The sequence below is a fragment of the Platalea leucorodia genome, assembly GCF_965183815.1.
Source record: "Platalea leucorodia genome assembly, chromosome: 8".
Lineage (NCBI taxonomy): Eukaryota > Metazoa > Chordata > Aves > Pelecaniformes > Threskiornithidae > Platalea > Platalea leucorodia.
In genome coordinates, this window is record NC_138830.1 from 52,397,781 (window position 1) to 52,412,713 (window position 14,933).

The 14,933-nt window shown below is 41.9% G+C and overlaps 1 protein-coding gene across 1 annotated transcript; it reads left to right on the forward strand.

The window, feature by feature from the left end:
- Nucleotides 1–2,371: 2,371 nt before the first annotated feature.
- HSD17B2 (hydroxysteroid 17-beta dehydrogenase 2) lies at nucleotides 2,372–13,041 on the forward strand (the record flags this gene model as incomplete). The annotated part of the gene is made up of 5 exons (XM_082319193.1): nucleotides 2,372–2,648; nucleotides 7,160–7,372; nucleotides 7,699–7,884; nucleotides 10,994–11,131; nucleotides 12,683–13,041. The coding sequence occupies 5 exons, from the start codon at nucleotides 2,372–2,374 to the stop codon at nucleotides 13,039–13,041; spliced, it is 1,173 nt and encodes a 390-aa protein (XP_082175319.1).
- Between the last annotated feature and the right edge of the window lie 1,892 nt (nucleotides 13,042–14,933).

The window sequence follows — 14,933 nt, forward strand, 5'->3', positions numbered from 1 at the left end:
ACTTCATTTCATATGGCATGTTATTACAAGACCCGCTGCTTCAAACCAAAGATAGAGCTGCTGCAGGCATTGGATTCACATGGGAAATGCAGGTTGCAATAATTTGTTTTGAAGATTGTATAATGCTAAGGTGTGTGTTACATGGGTACCTGCCATTCAGTTGCACAGAATCTTTTTTTCCCCTTATTCAGTACATGCCTGTGAATTCAGAGATCTTAATTCACAATGGTACTTGGCTACTTTCTGGCTTTAGGCAGACTAATAGTTTTGTTGTCTTTACTGGGACAATTCATGTGCTTCAAGTTGAGTGCATGAATAGATAACTGGCTGAAGGCAGAGGATTATCTCAACCTTTGTATAGACAAGAGTTCAGTAGTATTTGTAAGAGCAAAGTCTGTTTGCCCAAATGAATTTTGTGTATGCAAGTTCAATAGCTTCTGCATCCAGGACTTATAGCCTGACAAGTGCTTGTGTAGCCATTAAGTCCACCAAAATCCAAATGTATGACGGTGTTTATGTACTCTCAGAAGCTGTAGTCAATCAAAGTAAATAATTTCATATTTTTTCTGCTCATGTATCTGTTTACTCATGAGAATCATTCTTCTGTCTTGGTTAATGACTCATTTGGTGAAACAGATTCCAATCTATTTTCTGCTGAAATCATTTTCCAAGAAAAGCCTTGTAGCCAAGAACCTCCCTACAGAACTTGAAATGCAGATCCCCTACCCAAGCCACAAAAGCACACAAAGCACACGGAGCGGGGGCTCTCAGGAGTGACAGTCATTGCGTTGCACAGCTGAAAAAGCCTGAATCAGCAAACAAAATAGAGCAAAATGGAAAACTGAAGAGTTCTGTGAGAAATTCTAGCCTGAACTGAAAAACAAATCTGGTCAAAAAGACCAGTTAGGGAGAGAAAGCAAAATTCTCCAAGGAAATCTTTAAGAAGATACCTTAACGGAGGGCAAGGTATAATTGACCTCGAGACCAGCATGTTACTAAAAGCAGAAGAAGCAAATGGCAAAGAGAAGTGAAAATAATTTATCCTTTATGCACTACTGGGAGGATGGATGAATGAGTGTTCACAATAGTAATGAATGACAAGCAGACCTCGAGGGTAATGTTCCTTTAAGAAAGTGACCTCATCGCTAATGTAAACTACCTGTAGAGGTATGTAAATGTTCTCGCTGACTGTAAAAATTTATATTCAACAGATTTGTCATCCCATAAAGCCCCAAAGGAATAATGGAATGGAAATGTGCTTATGTCTCATGTTAAGTTTGCACCCTGCACTTCAATCTTCTGGTATCTGTCTAAAATAAAATAGGTCAGCACTACATTTTCTTTCGGAAAACCAGCTACATCGTGTTAGCTGGTTGTGTGATAACTTAGGCTCACCTCTCAAACCAATTAGCAGGGATTTTTAAACAGGGTTAAGTATGCCTAAGTTGTATTTCAATCCTTTTAGCTGGATGGATTTTAAAGTTTTCTTATTGTTTAAATAACTTTCAGAGTACACCACAGTAGGTGTTAAATCTCTCAAATGTATTTAATTGATTACATTTTTTTTCCTGCAACTTGCTGTGGGTATTGAACCAGTGATTCCTGTCAAATCTAAGGTCAATGTCGTCACCGGAGGTGAACTGAAGACTCAGTCTCAGGTGTGTTACATGTGTTCACTGAATGATGTGCCCTTAATGGCAAACCAGCAATCACCCCTTCCCAGCCTCCCAGACCCCCTTGAATGTCAATTAACCGTAGGTATTCGCTGAATGTGGAGTAGGTAAATAGCCAAAGGTGTGCACTAAAGCAGGGAAGGTCATTTTGGGCTTTTTGTTGAAAGAGGAGGGTGGCCCATGTGTGATAAAGCCCACCGCTAACCACGTAGTTTGCACTACAGAGAGTAAATAACCCTGTCCTGACCCATTTTTTCCACTGCCCATCAAAAATCAGCTCCCCTGAAACTACACCCTAAGTTTTTAGGCAGGAAATTCCAACTATTTCCCATAAAGGAAACTGTTCTTTTTTCATTGTCTAGGAAAATGTAGTTTAAACATATAAAACATATAGCAGTTAATTTTTTCCTGAAGCCAGCACTTGCTACATCATGTCTATTCCCAGTGCTGTCAATCATTATCCAGCCAGCATACTGTTCAGAAGGTGGAGCTGTCAGGCAGAAGGAATAAAAGGTAAGAAAAGGAAGGCTTCTGCTTCTTGCTGATGCTAAGGGTAAGTGAGATTATGTCAAACCTTTAAACAGAGTCCTCTTTCTCTGCCCCACCCCCTGCTCCTATATAACACGTGCTGCATGTAGCAACACCTGCTTTTACCCAGCTGGTGGTGGGGTGTGTGTCCCTGCTTCTTGCCCCTGCTGATGGATGCTCTCACCGGCAGCTCCCTTGGATGGCTCTGTGCGGGCATCACCACGCTTTTTGGGGTGACCATGCTCCGCACAGCCAAGAGGAGCCCGGCGGAGAAAGCAGATGTGCTGGTCTGGAGCCTCCTGCCCGCCTTGCTGGGGCTGCTGTGCGTGGCCACGCTGGGCGCTGGCGGAGGGCTGGTGGTGTTTTGCACCGTGAGCCTCGTCTCCTCCGTGTACCTGGGTGGCAGGGCGCTGCTGCCCGTGGGCGACAAAGCCGTGCTCATCACAGGTAAGGTGCTGCAGATGTGCTCCGGGAAGCAAAAACTGGCTTTTCTCATAAGTGGGCTGGAAAACTTTGTGTCCTTGGGTTAGGTATCTATGGAACGCATGCTCATAAAGTTTCCTTTTATTCTTTTTACTCATTTTATTTGCTTTGCCAGAGATGCTTTTTCCAGGTAAATAAGTGTTCTGAAATTAAGTAGAAAAGCATCTTAATAGATGCTATTATTTTTTAGTGTCTCATTTAATCTTTACAAGTAGCTTTTTAGACATACTTGTGAAATTAACTGGTGCAAAAAGCATAAGACTACTTATGATGGTCTCGTTTTTTAGGAGAGACATTAATTTCTGGAAGCCCTCAGAACGCTACTTTCATACATTAGTTTTGTTTACTTGAATTTATTGCAGTGGTTACGGATGTACGGTTATCTTTTGGTGTGCGCGTTTACGCAGTGCACGCTTTGTATATCATGCATATATTTCAAGATGCTGGTTTGGTGCCACCTCTTTGAAACGATGTATGAAATCTTTCGGGAGCGAGTAATTTCCTTCACTAGCAGTGAAAGTTCAGAGCTAATGAATTCACTCTCTATTAACACTCTGATCTACTCAAAACCCCCTTTTAGTTTGCAGGGATGGCATTTTTGTAGTTTTATGGCTTTTCTCCTGTTTCTTCTAAAACTTTAAATGTTTTTTATTTGTGTTAATCAAACCTTTAAACTGGAGTGCCTGCCAATTGTGTCTTGCACTGTTAACTTGGGTTTTTTTGTTTTATTTTCTATTTTTCCCCTCTGGAAAGCTGAATTAAGTTGCTTTGGTTTGTATAGCTATTTCTTGCAGAATTTCATTTTGTTTGATAGGGACACCTGGAAATAATTTAGATTTGCCTAGCAAGCATTAATACAGGGATTAAATATAAAAGTTAAAGAGAGGACAAGAAAAGCAGCAGTTTTCCCCTTGCAGTTTATCTGCCAGCTGGGTTTCTCCCTGCAGGTGTATCTGATGAAGATGGGTATCAGGCAGGGGGGAACAGGGAGCACGCCTTTTCCACCCCTGCAGACACAGGGGTTGCACTTGCGCTTGGGCATCTTCTTGCTTTTGGAAGACTGCAGTTCTTCAGGAAAGAGCACTCTCTCTCAGTATAAGGGAGTGAAGAGCATTTGGGCATATTCCAGCAAGTGAATGTGTTTTCTTTGTACCTGTGCTGTAACTGCCCTGAAGAAATCCAGGTTTGGACGCTTCTGACAGCTGACGCATCTGAGGAGGCTCTTATTGCTCTTTATTTGAATCCAGACTGATATGCAATCAAAGTCTCCATCAACTGAAACGAAAGTTTTACACAGCACATTTCTTGGTTAAATTGCTCTGATTGTAGTACTCTTCCCTTTACCAACTATAGGATGTGTGTCTGCATGCATGTGCAGGTGCAAGGTGTCTTTAAATCAATTTTGGTGTCATTTTCTCCAATTTAGGCAAGACCTGAGGCAGGCATTTCATGGGAAATGGTGATTTATTTTCCTCTTTTCTCCCCCCTTTCAGCCCCACAGGGTTGAGGAATGCTGCTGTGCTCTGGGCAGCTGCCACTCGTGAGGCGGCTGCCTTTGGCCAGAGGATGGAGTAATCTCTGTGCTTCTCTCTCTGGGTCTTGTCAAATATTGTTCTGGTCCTCTTTGGGTGTCCCTTGTACGGATACTGCTGTGCGTTATTTATTTAAGCCGGCAGTTCATCAGAGTACCGTGATAAGGGAAAACTGTGCACAGTTGTCAAAATGCTTTTTCACGTGAATAACTGTGGGCATGTGAGCAGTCTTAAAGTCATTGGTGAAACATTTCTATTGATCCTCTTGCTAAGCGTGAATGCTTCAGTGTCCTTCAACAGAAGTTTCTGGGCGTGCGAACACTTTAGTGTAGTTTGGTAGACTCAATAGCCAGCTTCCCTAAAAATTAGATTACCATGAAGATTTGAAGTAGCAGGAATTGTAAAATTCTTGCCTTGGTTATTCTGTGTGCAGTGGCCTGAATTTCTCCAGTTAATCTTGGTCTTTTCATTCTTGGTGCGTGACTTGGTGTTTCTGATGCTCAGTGTGAGTGGATGATAAATTCTCGTTAACGATTCAGTTACAGTCAGTACTAACTGCTTTTCTTATAAGAAATCTTGTAATAGTTCACATGTTGTTATTTTTGACATAGAAGCAAGGGGGAGGTGGGAATTCTCTGTTTCTTCCCTATAGAGACCTAACTACTCTTTGAATTTGATGAGTTGAAGGGTAAAGTTTCTCTGGACTTCAATAACAGGTCTGAAACTCAAATCAGACTTGTTTTGTCAAAAGCTGGGGACAAACCCAGCGGCAGGCACAGATAAACACTGCTTTTTATTTCCTTCTCGGGGTTGCTATGCCCATCCTTAGCTGTTGAGCACTCTGCCCCTTCCCAAGTTACAGCTGCGTTGTAAAACTTAAGTAATATGTAACTCTCTGGCTGTGTACTTGCTGGGAAGGATGGAAGGGGAAGGATTTGATCCAGAAATAGGGTTTTTCACTTTAAAAAAAAAAAAAAAAAAAAAGAGAGAGAGGAAAGACACCCCACCCCCAAACCCAGAAATCTGTCATGTCTTTGGGATATTTGCAGGCCTCTTCATGTCTCTTTAGGGAATTCCAAGAATGCAGGTTTGTTCTCTTTCGGGTCAGGGCTGCAAGAAGCTAAATGTGATATATGTGGTGCTCTGGCGCACCTTCAACAAACTGCAGACTTCAAAAATGCCAAAAAGCGCCTTTTTTTTTTTTTTTTAAAGAATTAAGTAGAGCATGAGTAATTCTTTTCAACATTTTGCACTGATTGATCCAGGCATTTAGTACGTGTTTCTTTCAAGTCACCTGGAATTAATTTTTTTCACCTTTCAGGATAAAGCCCCAGTTAAAAGACAGAACCCAGAAATGAAGATCTAGCATGATTAAGATGAGTCTCTATGGCAGTCAAATTCTATTGACTATGGATTTTGAGTGCAGGAGCAGGCCTGTGAATAACTATGATATCTGCCTCAGTGTGTCAAAATCGCAGATTAACCCTAATAAGTTTCTGGTAGGGTTAAGCAGGGAGTATTGCAGCTCTTTCACAAATGAGGAAATAGTAAAAAAACTGGCAGGAGTCCCAGCCCTTTGTCCTGCATTCAGGTTTCCAGCCATGCAGGTGAGTTTGGAAGCTGAGCATTTATGTAATAAATTGCTATTGCAGGAGATAGCCAAACCCCGGGATAGCTCCACGGATCTCGATGCACATCAGCATCCAGGAGCTCTCTTTGCTGCAGTTACAGTGGAGGGTGTGGTGCAGTATTGTGGGACGTGCTGATGTATCTCTGTTTTACAGTGTAAAAACTGCATTAATTTCTTAAACTCCTCATTTTCCTCCTGATATTGTCCTTTGCAAAACTCCTGCAGCACAGTACCTATAAACTCTTTCCCTGTCTCTAGCAGAGCTCTGTGTTGCTTCATTGGGAGTCTTGGTGGGCAGATGGGTGAGATGTTTCCTCCTTCGCTAAGAAGTTTCTTTGCAGATGGGAAGAATGGAAACCAGAATTAAAAAAGGACACCAGGAGAGAAAACACTTGAAAGTATCTTAAGATAGCAGCAGCAAAATACTGTGCTCAAAGGGACAGACTTGTGAATCAATTGAATTATTTGTTAAATATTCATCATTGTTACCTGGTGGGAGGAATTGCACAATCACGATCGCAAAGATCATTTCTGTGTGTTTGCTTTAATAGCGCTTTCTGCATTTGGTAGTTCATTGCTCCATATGGACAAAGTCTGGGAATAAATTTGGAAGAGGATAGAGAGGATAAGAGAAATTCTGATGTGAGTTTGCATGAATTAAATAGCTGGTGCTATTTGGCTTAGCCTAAAAATGCCATTCTGAAGCTTTCTTAGGGTTTGAAAGCACTGAATTCCTTTGCAGGTAAAGAAACAGTTGCTTAGCTTTGGCTTGGTTGCAGCCTGTGACAAAAAAGTGTTTATCAGAAGGATCTGAATGGTAGATGTTTGAATAAAATAATGTTACTTCTTTGAATTAAGAAATAGAACCCAACAATTTGAATTCTAATGCCCTATAATTGCTTTGCCCATCTGAGATTTCGAATTAAAATATTTGTGTGGTTTTTCTTTTTTTTTTTTAGATACTTTTTTTTTTATCAGGTTTCAGTCTGAATATTTGTATAAACCTAATCTAGGGTTTTATTTCCTTCATATGTATGAAAGTCTTAGAATCTGTCAGTGGTAGAGCCTCAGCTGATACCATCAGCTCTGAGCCAAGAGGACATGGTCTATCAATCTCTGTGGAACATGCAAAGGTCCAGGTCCTCAAACCTTCAGGTCTGAACCTTTCTTCCTACTGTCATATGTATTTCCGTGACTTTATTTAATCATCCTTTTGGTTACATTTGCAAGTATTTCCAATGTGTGCCTTTTTTTTTTTTTTAATGATGGTTTAGGACAGACCCACTTTTCAAGTGTCTTTTTAATGCTTTCAGGAAGCGACACTGGGATTGGACATGCACTGGCCAAATACCTGGATAAATTGGGTTTTGTTGTGTTTGCTGGGGTTTTGAATAAGGATGGGCCTGGAGCTGAGGAACTGAGACGGACCTGTTCTCAGAGACTCTCTCTCCTGCAGCTGGATATAACCAATACCACCCAAGTCAAGGAAGCCTATCGGAAAGTCTCAGAGAAGGTGCAAAATACAGGTACAACTTTTTTCCATTATAATGGGAGTACTAATGTGGCTGCTTACAAGGTGCATCTCTTACCTGTTGGCTGCATTGTGGCTTATGTGTGTAGGTCATTTCCACACCACAGTCTGTGGACAGTCAGGGTATTTGTATTGATGACTCCTGCTTTCTGGGACATATGAAAAATGGCGATGACTGTTCACGGAGTGGGTATTGTGTATCTATCTGTAGCTGTAGATCATCTCTGCTTTGATCTGGAGGCACCATCCAGCTCATCAGTTTAACCTTCATGGAGTTGATTTTGTGCTGTATAGCAGCCCTGTGCTTTCTCCTCTTCCCAGGACTCTGGGGAGTCGTGAACAACGCGGGCATCCTGGGCTTCCCTGCCAACGGCGAGCTGCTCCCCATGAGCATGTACAGGCAGTGCATGGAGGTGAATTTCTTTGGGGCTGTGGAGGTGTCCAAGACCTTCTTACCATTACTTCGGAAATCCCAGGGGAGGCTGGTTAACATGTCCAGCATGGCAGGTGAGCTGAACTAAAGCACCAAATACATTTCTGGTGCAACAGAAAAAACAACTAACTTTCTTGGCAAAAATGCTGAGGAAGGTGTCAGTCGGTCTTGCTTGTCAATACACCTACGGAATTAATATCTAGGTAACGAGTGCAGGTTTTTCTTTTGTTTGGGAGACTATTTCCAGACTACAGCCCTTAAAGAAGAAGAGTTTAGTATGGCTAAAAATATGCTGTTATATACAAGAGAGTAAAATTCAGATCTTGTGTTATAGATGCTATGGGTGATAGCTTTGTGAGCTTCCAGAAGGATGGGTGGTAAATCACAGATGTTTCTATAACGTGTTCCAGCAGAAGTCTGTGACGACCTCAGTTTGTGTGTCATTGAGCTGCACCGTGAAGATGCCCAAAAGCTGTCTGCCTTTTGCAGAGACAGGCTTTCTTCCATTTGGGCTGCTTACACCTCAAGTTTCAACCTTTTTTTAATACTTTGCGTTAATATTGGAGCATAAATATCTTTGGGTGAGTTCATGACATTTGCCATTTGCAACAGTCTATAATAAATGTTAGATATTTCACTTAAGTAGCTCCACCTCTCCACATTTGTAGGGCTCAAGTACTATAGTTAGAGTGAGAAAGCACAATGATAAAACACCTGCTGAAGAGAAACATTTAATTCTTCAGGAGCAGGAGCCAGTTTTATTTTTTACAGCATTGTACAGTTGTTTCCAGAGTGCACAGTCCTAGAGCATGGTCTGCTAGTAACTTGGAATGTGAAGAGTGTGTGTCTTTATGTGTCTTTAAAAATATTTTGGATATCTTCTTAAAAATACTTTAGCCTAACTTATTAGCAAAGTAGTATTTTTTCATGAATAAAATAACTGTTTTAAAATTATTAACAGCATGTAATATGCTTTCCAGTTTTGTCCCATAAATTGGATCCTGTGCTTACTATATATATATATATGCCTTTATAACATGACCTTCTATTCTAGGAGGACAGCTGGGATGCTAAGATGTAGGAACCGAAGTAACACAGTATCTGGTAGCCAACAGCTGAGGAGCAAGAATGCTCCTTTGAAAATGAGACCTGCTAGAAGCAGGATGTCATGATGCCGGAAAGTATTTTGGCTTAAGACCTCTTAAAGGATTTACCACATCGTCTGCTTCCCAAACTTTCTTTTGCCCTGTCTCCTTGGACCCTTACTTTGCAGTTGGTGTCCACCCGGATGATGTGGTATTGCCGGGGTGGATTGTGAAGGTGTTACCTTGGGTTTGTGGCTTACGGTGAGGATGTGGCCTCAGCCTAGCTCCGACACTGGTGTGTTCTGTTTTCTTTTTATAATCCCAAGTATATTTTGTATCTGCATGCCTGTGTTTATGGTTCGTTGCTGATACTTAAAGAAATCGAGATGGAATTATCAGAAGGACCTTTCTGGTGCTGCTCTGGCCACCAGCCTTTGCAAGCACAGAGACAGAGGACAGACCTCTGTTTTCTCTGAGCACCCAAGTGAAGCTTGCATTCTTAGTGTTTTGGGGCAGATGTCTTAATTCTTGGCATGAATCCCCAGGCTGCCTTGCAGGGATAAATGAAGAGCTTCCCTGTGCTGAATAACTTGCCCTTACAGGAGTTGATAATGACCCTGCTTAAACTGTAGTTGTTCGCACAGATGTTCTTGCATGTGGGCCAGTTTGGGTAAATAGCTGCCTCTTAACTCGGGGTCTGAGGGTCCTTTGGTGAAACATTAGCAGAAAAGTTAGCAAGGTCTCATTGTGCCAAATGTATTCCTGTCTGTGTAGAGCTAATTTAGCTGGACTCAAGGTTAGCCTGACCTCAGAGGGGAAAAAGTATGTGATTCAATTGGCTCAAATCAATTGAAACTCAAACTTATTCAGATGCATACAGAAGAATAATTAACATATAATTGGCCTGACATCTTCAAAGCAATGATTCTGTGTATGAAGCTCCCGTGATGCCTTGGTCATTGCAGTACAAAACCGAATAAACGTCAGCAGTGGCTTACCTGAAAATTCCCCTCTATCAAAGTATTTTCTTCTAAAAGATTCAAATACATTGAGACAAATGTGTGATGCTTGAAATGGAGGCCGTACCAGAGGATGTGCCAAATTGCCCATGCAGGCAGGAGAAGGAGTGATGTGCCTCAAGGAGAAGGGTTGTCTGCTCTGTTCCCTCCTCCCTGCTGTGTCAACATGGCCCGTGGTGGCTGTGATGACCCCTCAATCTGGCAGTGATGCTCTGTGCGGTGATAATGCCAACCTTGTGGAGAAAATAGGGGGGCTGAAGAAGGGGAAGATGCTCAAATCAAAGCGTCTTTGGATTTTTCTAAAGCTGAAGAAGTTACAATCTGCCAGTTTTTGGAACAGAGGAAATCTCTGTATTTGGAAGATATTCTTTTCTGGAAGCTTTTGTAAACATATGGATTTATTTTAAATTCACCTGAAATATTGGCTGTTTTCTATCTTTTTCATGTGAACAAAAGCTGCTGGGATTGGAGAAGATGGGATATAACTGTAGGCATGGGATCTGCTTCCATGACGGGTCTTGGAGAGTCCTGTCACCCGGGAGATGTGATTCCAGCTTTGGTTTGTCCACAGGGGTTTTCCCCACTCTTGCACTGTTGTCTCTGGTCTTTCTGAAAGAACTGGAAGATAAGTTGGCTTTATAAAGCTAGAATTGAGATTACTTACCCTGTTGTAACTGTGGTTTATAGTAGGAGTTTGAAATTCGTGTTACGGTGACAAGAACAGCGGCATTAAACTATTGCTTCACTGTTTATATGAACTAAAACATTATCTGTGTTTCTGAAACCAACAGTCGTAATTTTCAGCAGTTTTTACCCTTAAATGCAATACAGTTCATTTTTTCTGCCATATAAGGTGTCTTATCAGGTGTTACTGAGCATAACTGCTATAAGCAACTGCTAATTTACAACTTTCACTTTTTTTTAACCTCCAGAAAGAAATTATTCCCTCACTGGCTTGTCTTTAACCTCAGTGAGAGCCGCATAATTTTGGTTGCGCTATAATCTTCCTTCTAAATCATGAAAATAAAGGCTGGAAAGAGCTGCCGTTGAGCTTTATCATGTTTATATTGCTCCTGCAGGAGGCATTCCACTACCAAGGTATGCTGCATATGGTGCATCAAAAGCAGCTCTGTCCATGTTTTCTGGAGTAATGAGACAAGAGCTTTCCAAATGGGGAATTAAAGTTGCTGCAATTCATCCGTCAGGCTTCCGAACAGGTTGGTATTTGACATTTTGGGTAGTTCTTTCTGCCTCGCCTCTTTCCCTGTAGTCCAGCATCCTCAAACAGAGCCCTGAATGATTCTCAGCAGTTGGACTTTTTTCCCATTCTTAATGTCGGTTATGGAAATTAAGATCTGCGTTTTTTTCAGAGAGCTGTTCCCTCCAGTTCTGCACACTGCCTGCCTCTGCCTTTCTCCTGGGCAGAGGGGAGAGCTCTCGTTGCTTTGAGACAGGGTGGTGTTCAGGCAATTGGTGCTTTCCCTCTGCTCTAGCCTTGTTGAAGTTAAAATAACGAGCATCACTGTGTGGTTGATTTGAATGTTACGGTTTGCTTGTCCTGCCTGAGAGCTTCAGGACTCACTGTCAGTCCTACCTTTCTCAGTATCAGAGCTCTCTTTATTGAGCTGCTCAGTCTTGCATTGAAGTACCTGCAGCAATACCTGTCAGCCTGCTTACTTGCTGTCAATATTACTCTATATAGTCCTGAGCTTCCCTCCCCACTCCTCTCTGCTGCGCTCCTGCTGCTTTCTATTCCAAATCCTCCCGACACTGCTCTGAGCACTTTCTGCAGAGCCCGTCTGGGTTACAGACTCATCTTCTGATGCACCCCATGCCCACCTGGGAGTAGGGTGGGCGTCACACAGGTCCCTGCTCTGTGGACATGCCTGGCAGCTACCTGAGGACAACATCAAGTCCTACTGCTGCCTACTCAGGAAGTCCTGGTGATTTCATGGAGACAATTGTTATGTTGATGAAAAGCAAAATGGTCTTTTTCATAAAAGCCCGCACCCTTGAATGCCTTCCCTCCTGGGGAAAAACCTGCCCAAGGTTTTTACCTCCAGGGCCCTACTTAGCCGTTGTCAGACTTCTGGATGAAAACTTCATGCATCAAAACAAGTCCTGGTATTTGAGATTTAAATATTTATTTAAAGATTTTTCTTTATTTGCAATGCTTAATTCATTATAGGCAATGAATGTGTTGGAAAAGCCATCGCTTCTCTTCTTACATGATGCAGATGGAGGAAACATAGAATTTTTTTTTTTTTTTAATCTGGCCTAATACAAGCCTTATCCTTCAAGAAACTAGTTATTGAAATATCAATGTCACTAGTGAAAGAGGAGCTTAGCACTTGGCCAAACCAAGTGAATCCTGTTCATCTTAGTTTGCCTGTCTTTCCTCAGTCACTCACATCTGTTAATAAATACTGATTAGAAATACCCACAAAATTAATAAGAACAGAATGGCAAGGGCCAAGGGGGGGAAGGAAAAAATGCCGGCTTGGCTATGAGAGAGCCTTTTTAGGTAGAGCTGGTAACCAAATGGTGTATGAATCCCATGCTTTTTGTGTAGTCTGTGCTTTGTGCTTTCCCTTCTCTTCCAGGTAAAAGCACTTGCAGATAACCACGTCTGTTCTTCACTGACCCGGTTTAGAACAACTGTGAAGCAGGGTGGTGGTGAAGAACAACTTACTGACTATTAATTATAGGCGATTTTTTTTTAATTCAACCCCAAACCCACTTGCTATCCTGTGATGTTGCTACTGCAGGTATACAAGGCACATCCGACCTGTGGGATAAGCAAGAAAAGGAGCTGATGGAGAACCTCCCAGCAGACACAAGGCAAGACTATGGTGAGGACTACCTCCTGGGGCTGAAGGACTACCTATTGCACATGCCCGCGTGCTGCGACGCCAACCTCTCCCCTGTGTTGAGTGCTATCCTGCATGCTTTGCTGGCCAAGAGACCACACGGCTTGTACACCCCTGGCAAAGGGGCTTATGTGCCTCTCTGCATCTTCTGCTATTTTCCTCTCTGGTTCTATGACTTTTTCATTAGTAAGATGCTGAGTACCGAGTCTGTCCCAAGGGCGCTGAGAACATCAGAAGCTGAAAGCAAGAATCTCTAAGGTATCCATCAACGTTTGTCTGTCTTGATGAGATAACTGGGAAAAACTCTATTGTAAGACATTGCTATTTATTGTAGTGTCTTTGTTAAATTGCATTTACACTGCCTTGCAAACAGAGGTAAATCTTTGTGTTGAGTAATGTTCAGGAAACGTGGTGGATAAACAGAAATGGAAAGCTATTCCCAGCTGGGGCCGTTGTGGAGGAATTTCGATGTTTTCCTGATGTCTTTGTATCCTGCCTTCTGTGTAAGGTATCTCATGAGGTTATATGGTTCCTGTCTGCTTCAAAAGGCACCACCAACATGCAGATGTATAACCTGTATTTTAAAACAAAACAAAAAAATCCTTGAGAGTCAACAACCTTCTTAAACATTATAAGGAGTTGCATATAGTGCTATCATTGGAGAGATTTAGAAATGTCTAATGCAAATCTTTCTTACTGCAGCTTCACCCTAATATGTGGGGTTTTTCGGTTGGTTTTTGTTGTGGTTTTTTTTTTTTTGTTCTGTTGCTGTTGGACCTAAGAAATGATTGACCTTTTTTCCCCCCAAGTTTTGTGAAGTATAGTTGTGATGTTTATAATGTGTCCTCTTTGCTAGACTAAGCAAAATAAATTGGTTGGGGGAAAAATTAACAAAGACAGATTAAGACCTTCACAAAGAAGCAAACAATGTCCTTCTTACAGTATTAGAAAAAGTAATAGTAAGTATATCAGCTGCTAATTTGATATGACTGTCTTGGTCATTCTGTGCATTGCCTGTATATGCCTGTGCTTCTTTAATTATTAGTAAACTCTGATCTCACTTCTGCTTTTTGTACAATTCCTTACTTGGTTCTGGGTTTATGAAGACCTCACGTATTTGCACCTTCCTGTGTCTCCCTCTGCTTTGGGAAGAATTTGTGCTCACTCCTCGAAGATCAGTCAGTCTTCAGGTTGGCTTTACTGGAGTCCAGTGTCCATCTTCTCATAGATTTTGGTCACTCCCACTGCCTAAATTCATTCTAGGAGCAACAGGTGCCTCCCTGCTTCTTGTTGTCCCTGCGCCCTACACCATAAAACCCTTGCCAATGCCAAGAGGTTGGGCAGCTCGCCTGTGTTTTCCCTACCCCACTCCCTTTTTGCATTGCCCTTCACATCCTCAGGCTTTGAAAGGCTGTGATAGTTTGAAAGAAAGCCTCATCCCCTTGAGTTCCCTGGTTTGGCCATCTGTCCTGTGCCTTGCTTTGACAAGATGCATTTGTTTTCTGATGACGAAAAAGTAAAAGTCATTACATTCTGGGCTTTAAATGTAGATACACTTTTTTTCCTTTCCTTTCTGAGCAACTTCCAGTCTTCTGTCATAATCCTATTTGTGTGATGTACTCTTGCAGTCAACTGAACAAAATCACAATTTAATTTGCATCTGTAGTATTTCTTCCATCTTTTTCCTGCATCTTTTACATCAATGCAAGACTCCTGTAAATGCACAGAGGATGCTCAGCAGACTTGGCCCACTGTTTTCATTTGTGCTCCAGTATGGAAATCCTCCTGTCCTGTACGTTTTGTCATGATTGCTGCTTTTGCTACGGAAGCTTAGCTCCTTGTGGGTTTATATCAGTCCCCTGATTAGACTTTTGCTTTCCTTTGAGAAAGTGTGACCTAAAATATTTTTCACTCAGAAAATCTGGGACTATTTCTATCTCTCTGCCCATTTCTTCCTTTATTTCCTGAATTTTTTATTTGTCAGCAAAAGTGCATAATAATTAAAAAAAAAAAATTAGTAACTGGATTGTTGTGGCTCTCTTTGTCTCGTCTGACCCTTTGTGCTTTTTGGGGACCAAGGGTACAGCCCCTCCCTTCCCGGGCTGCCTCGCTCCCGTAGTAGGAGAGCGCTGAGGAGGAAGGTGGTGGG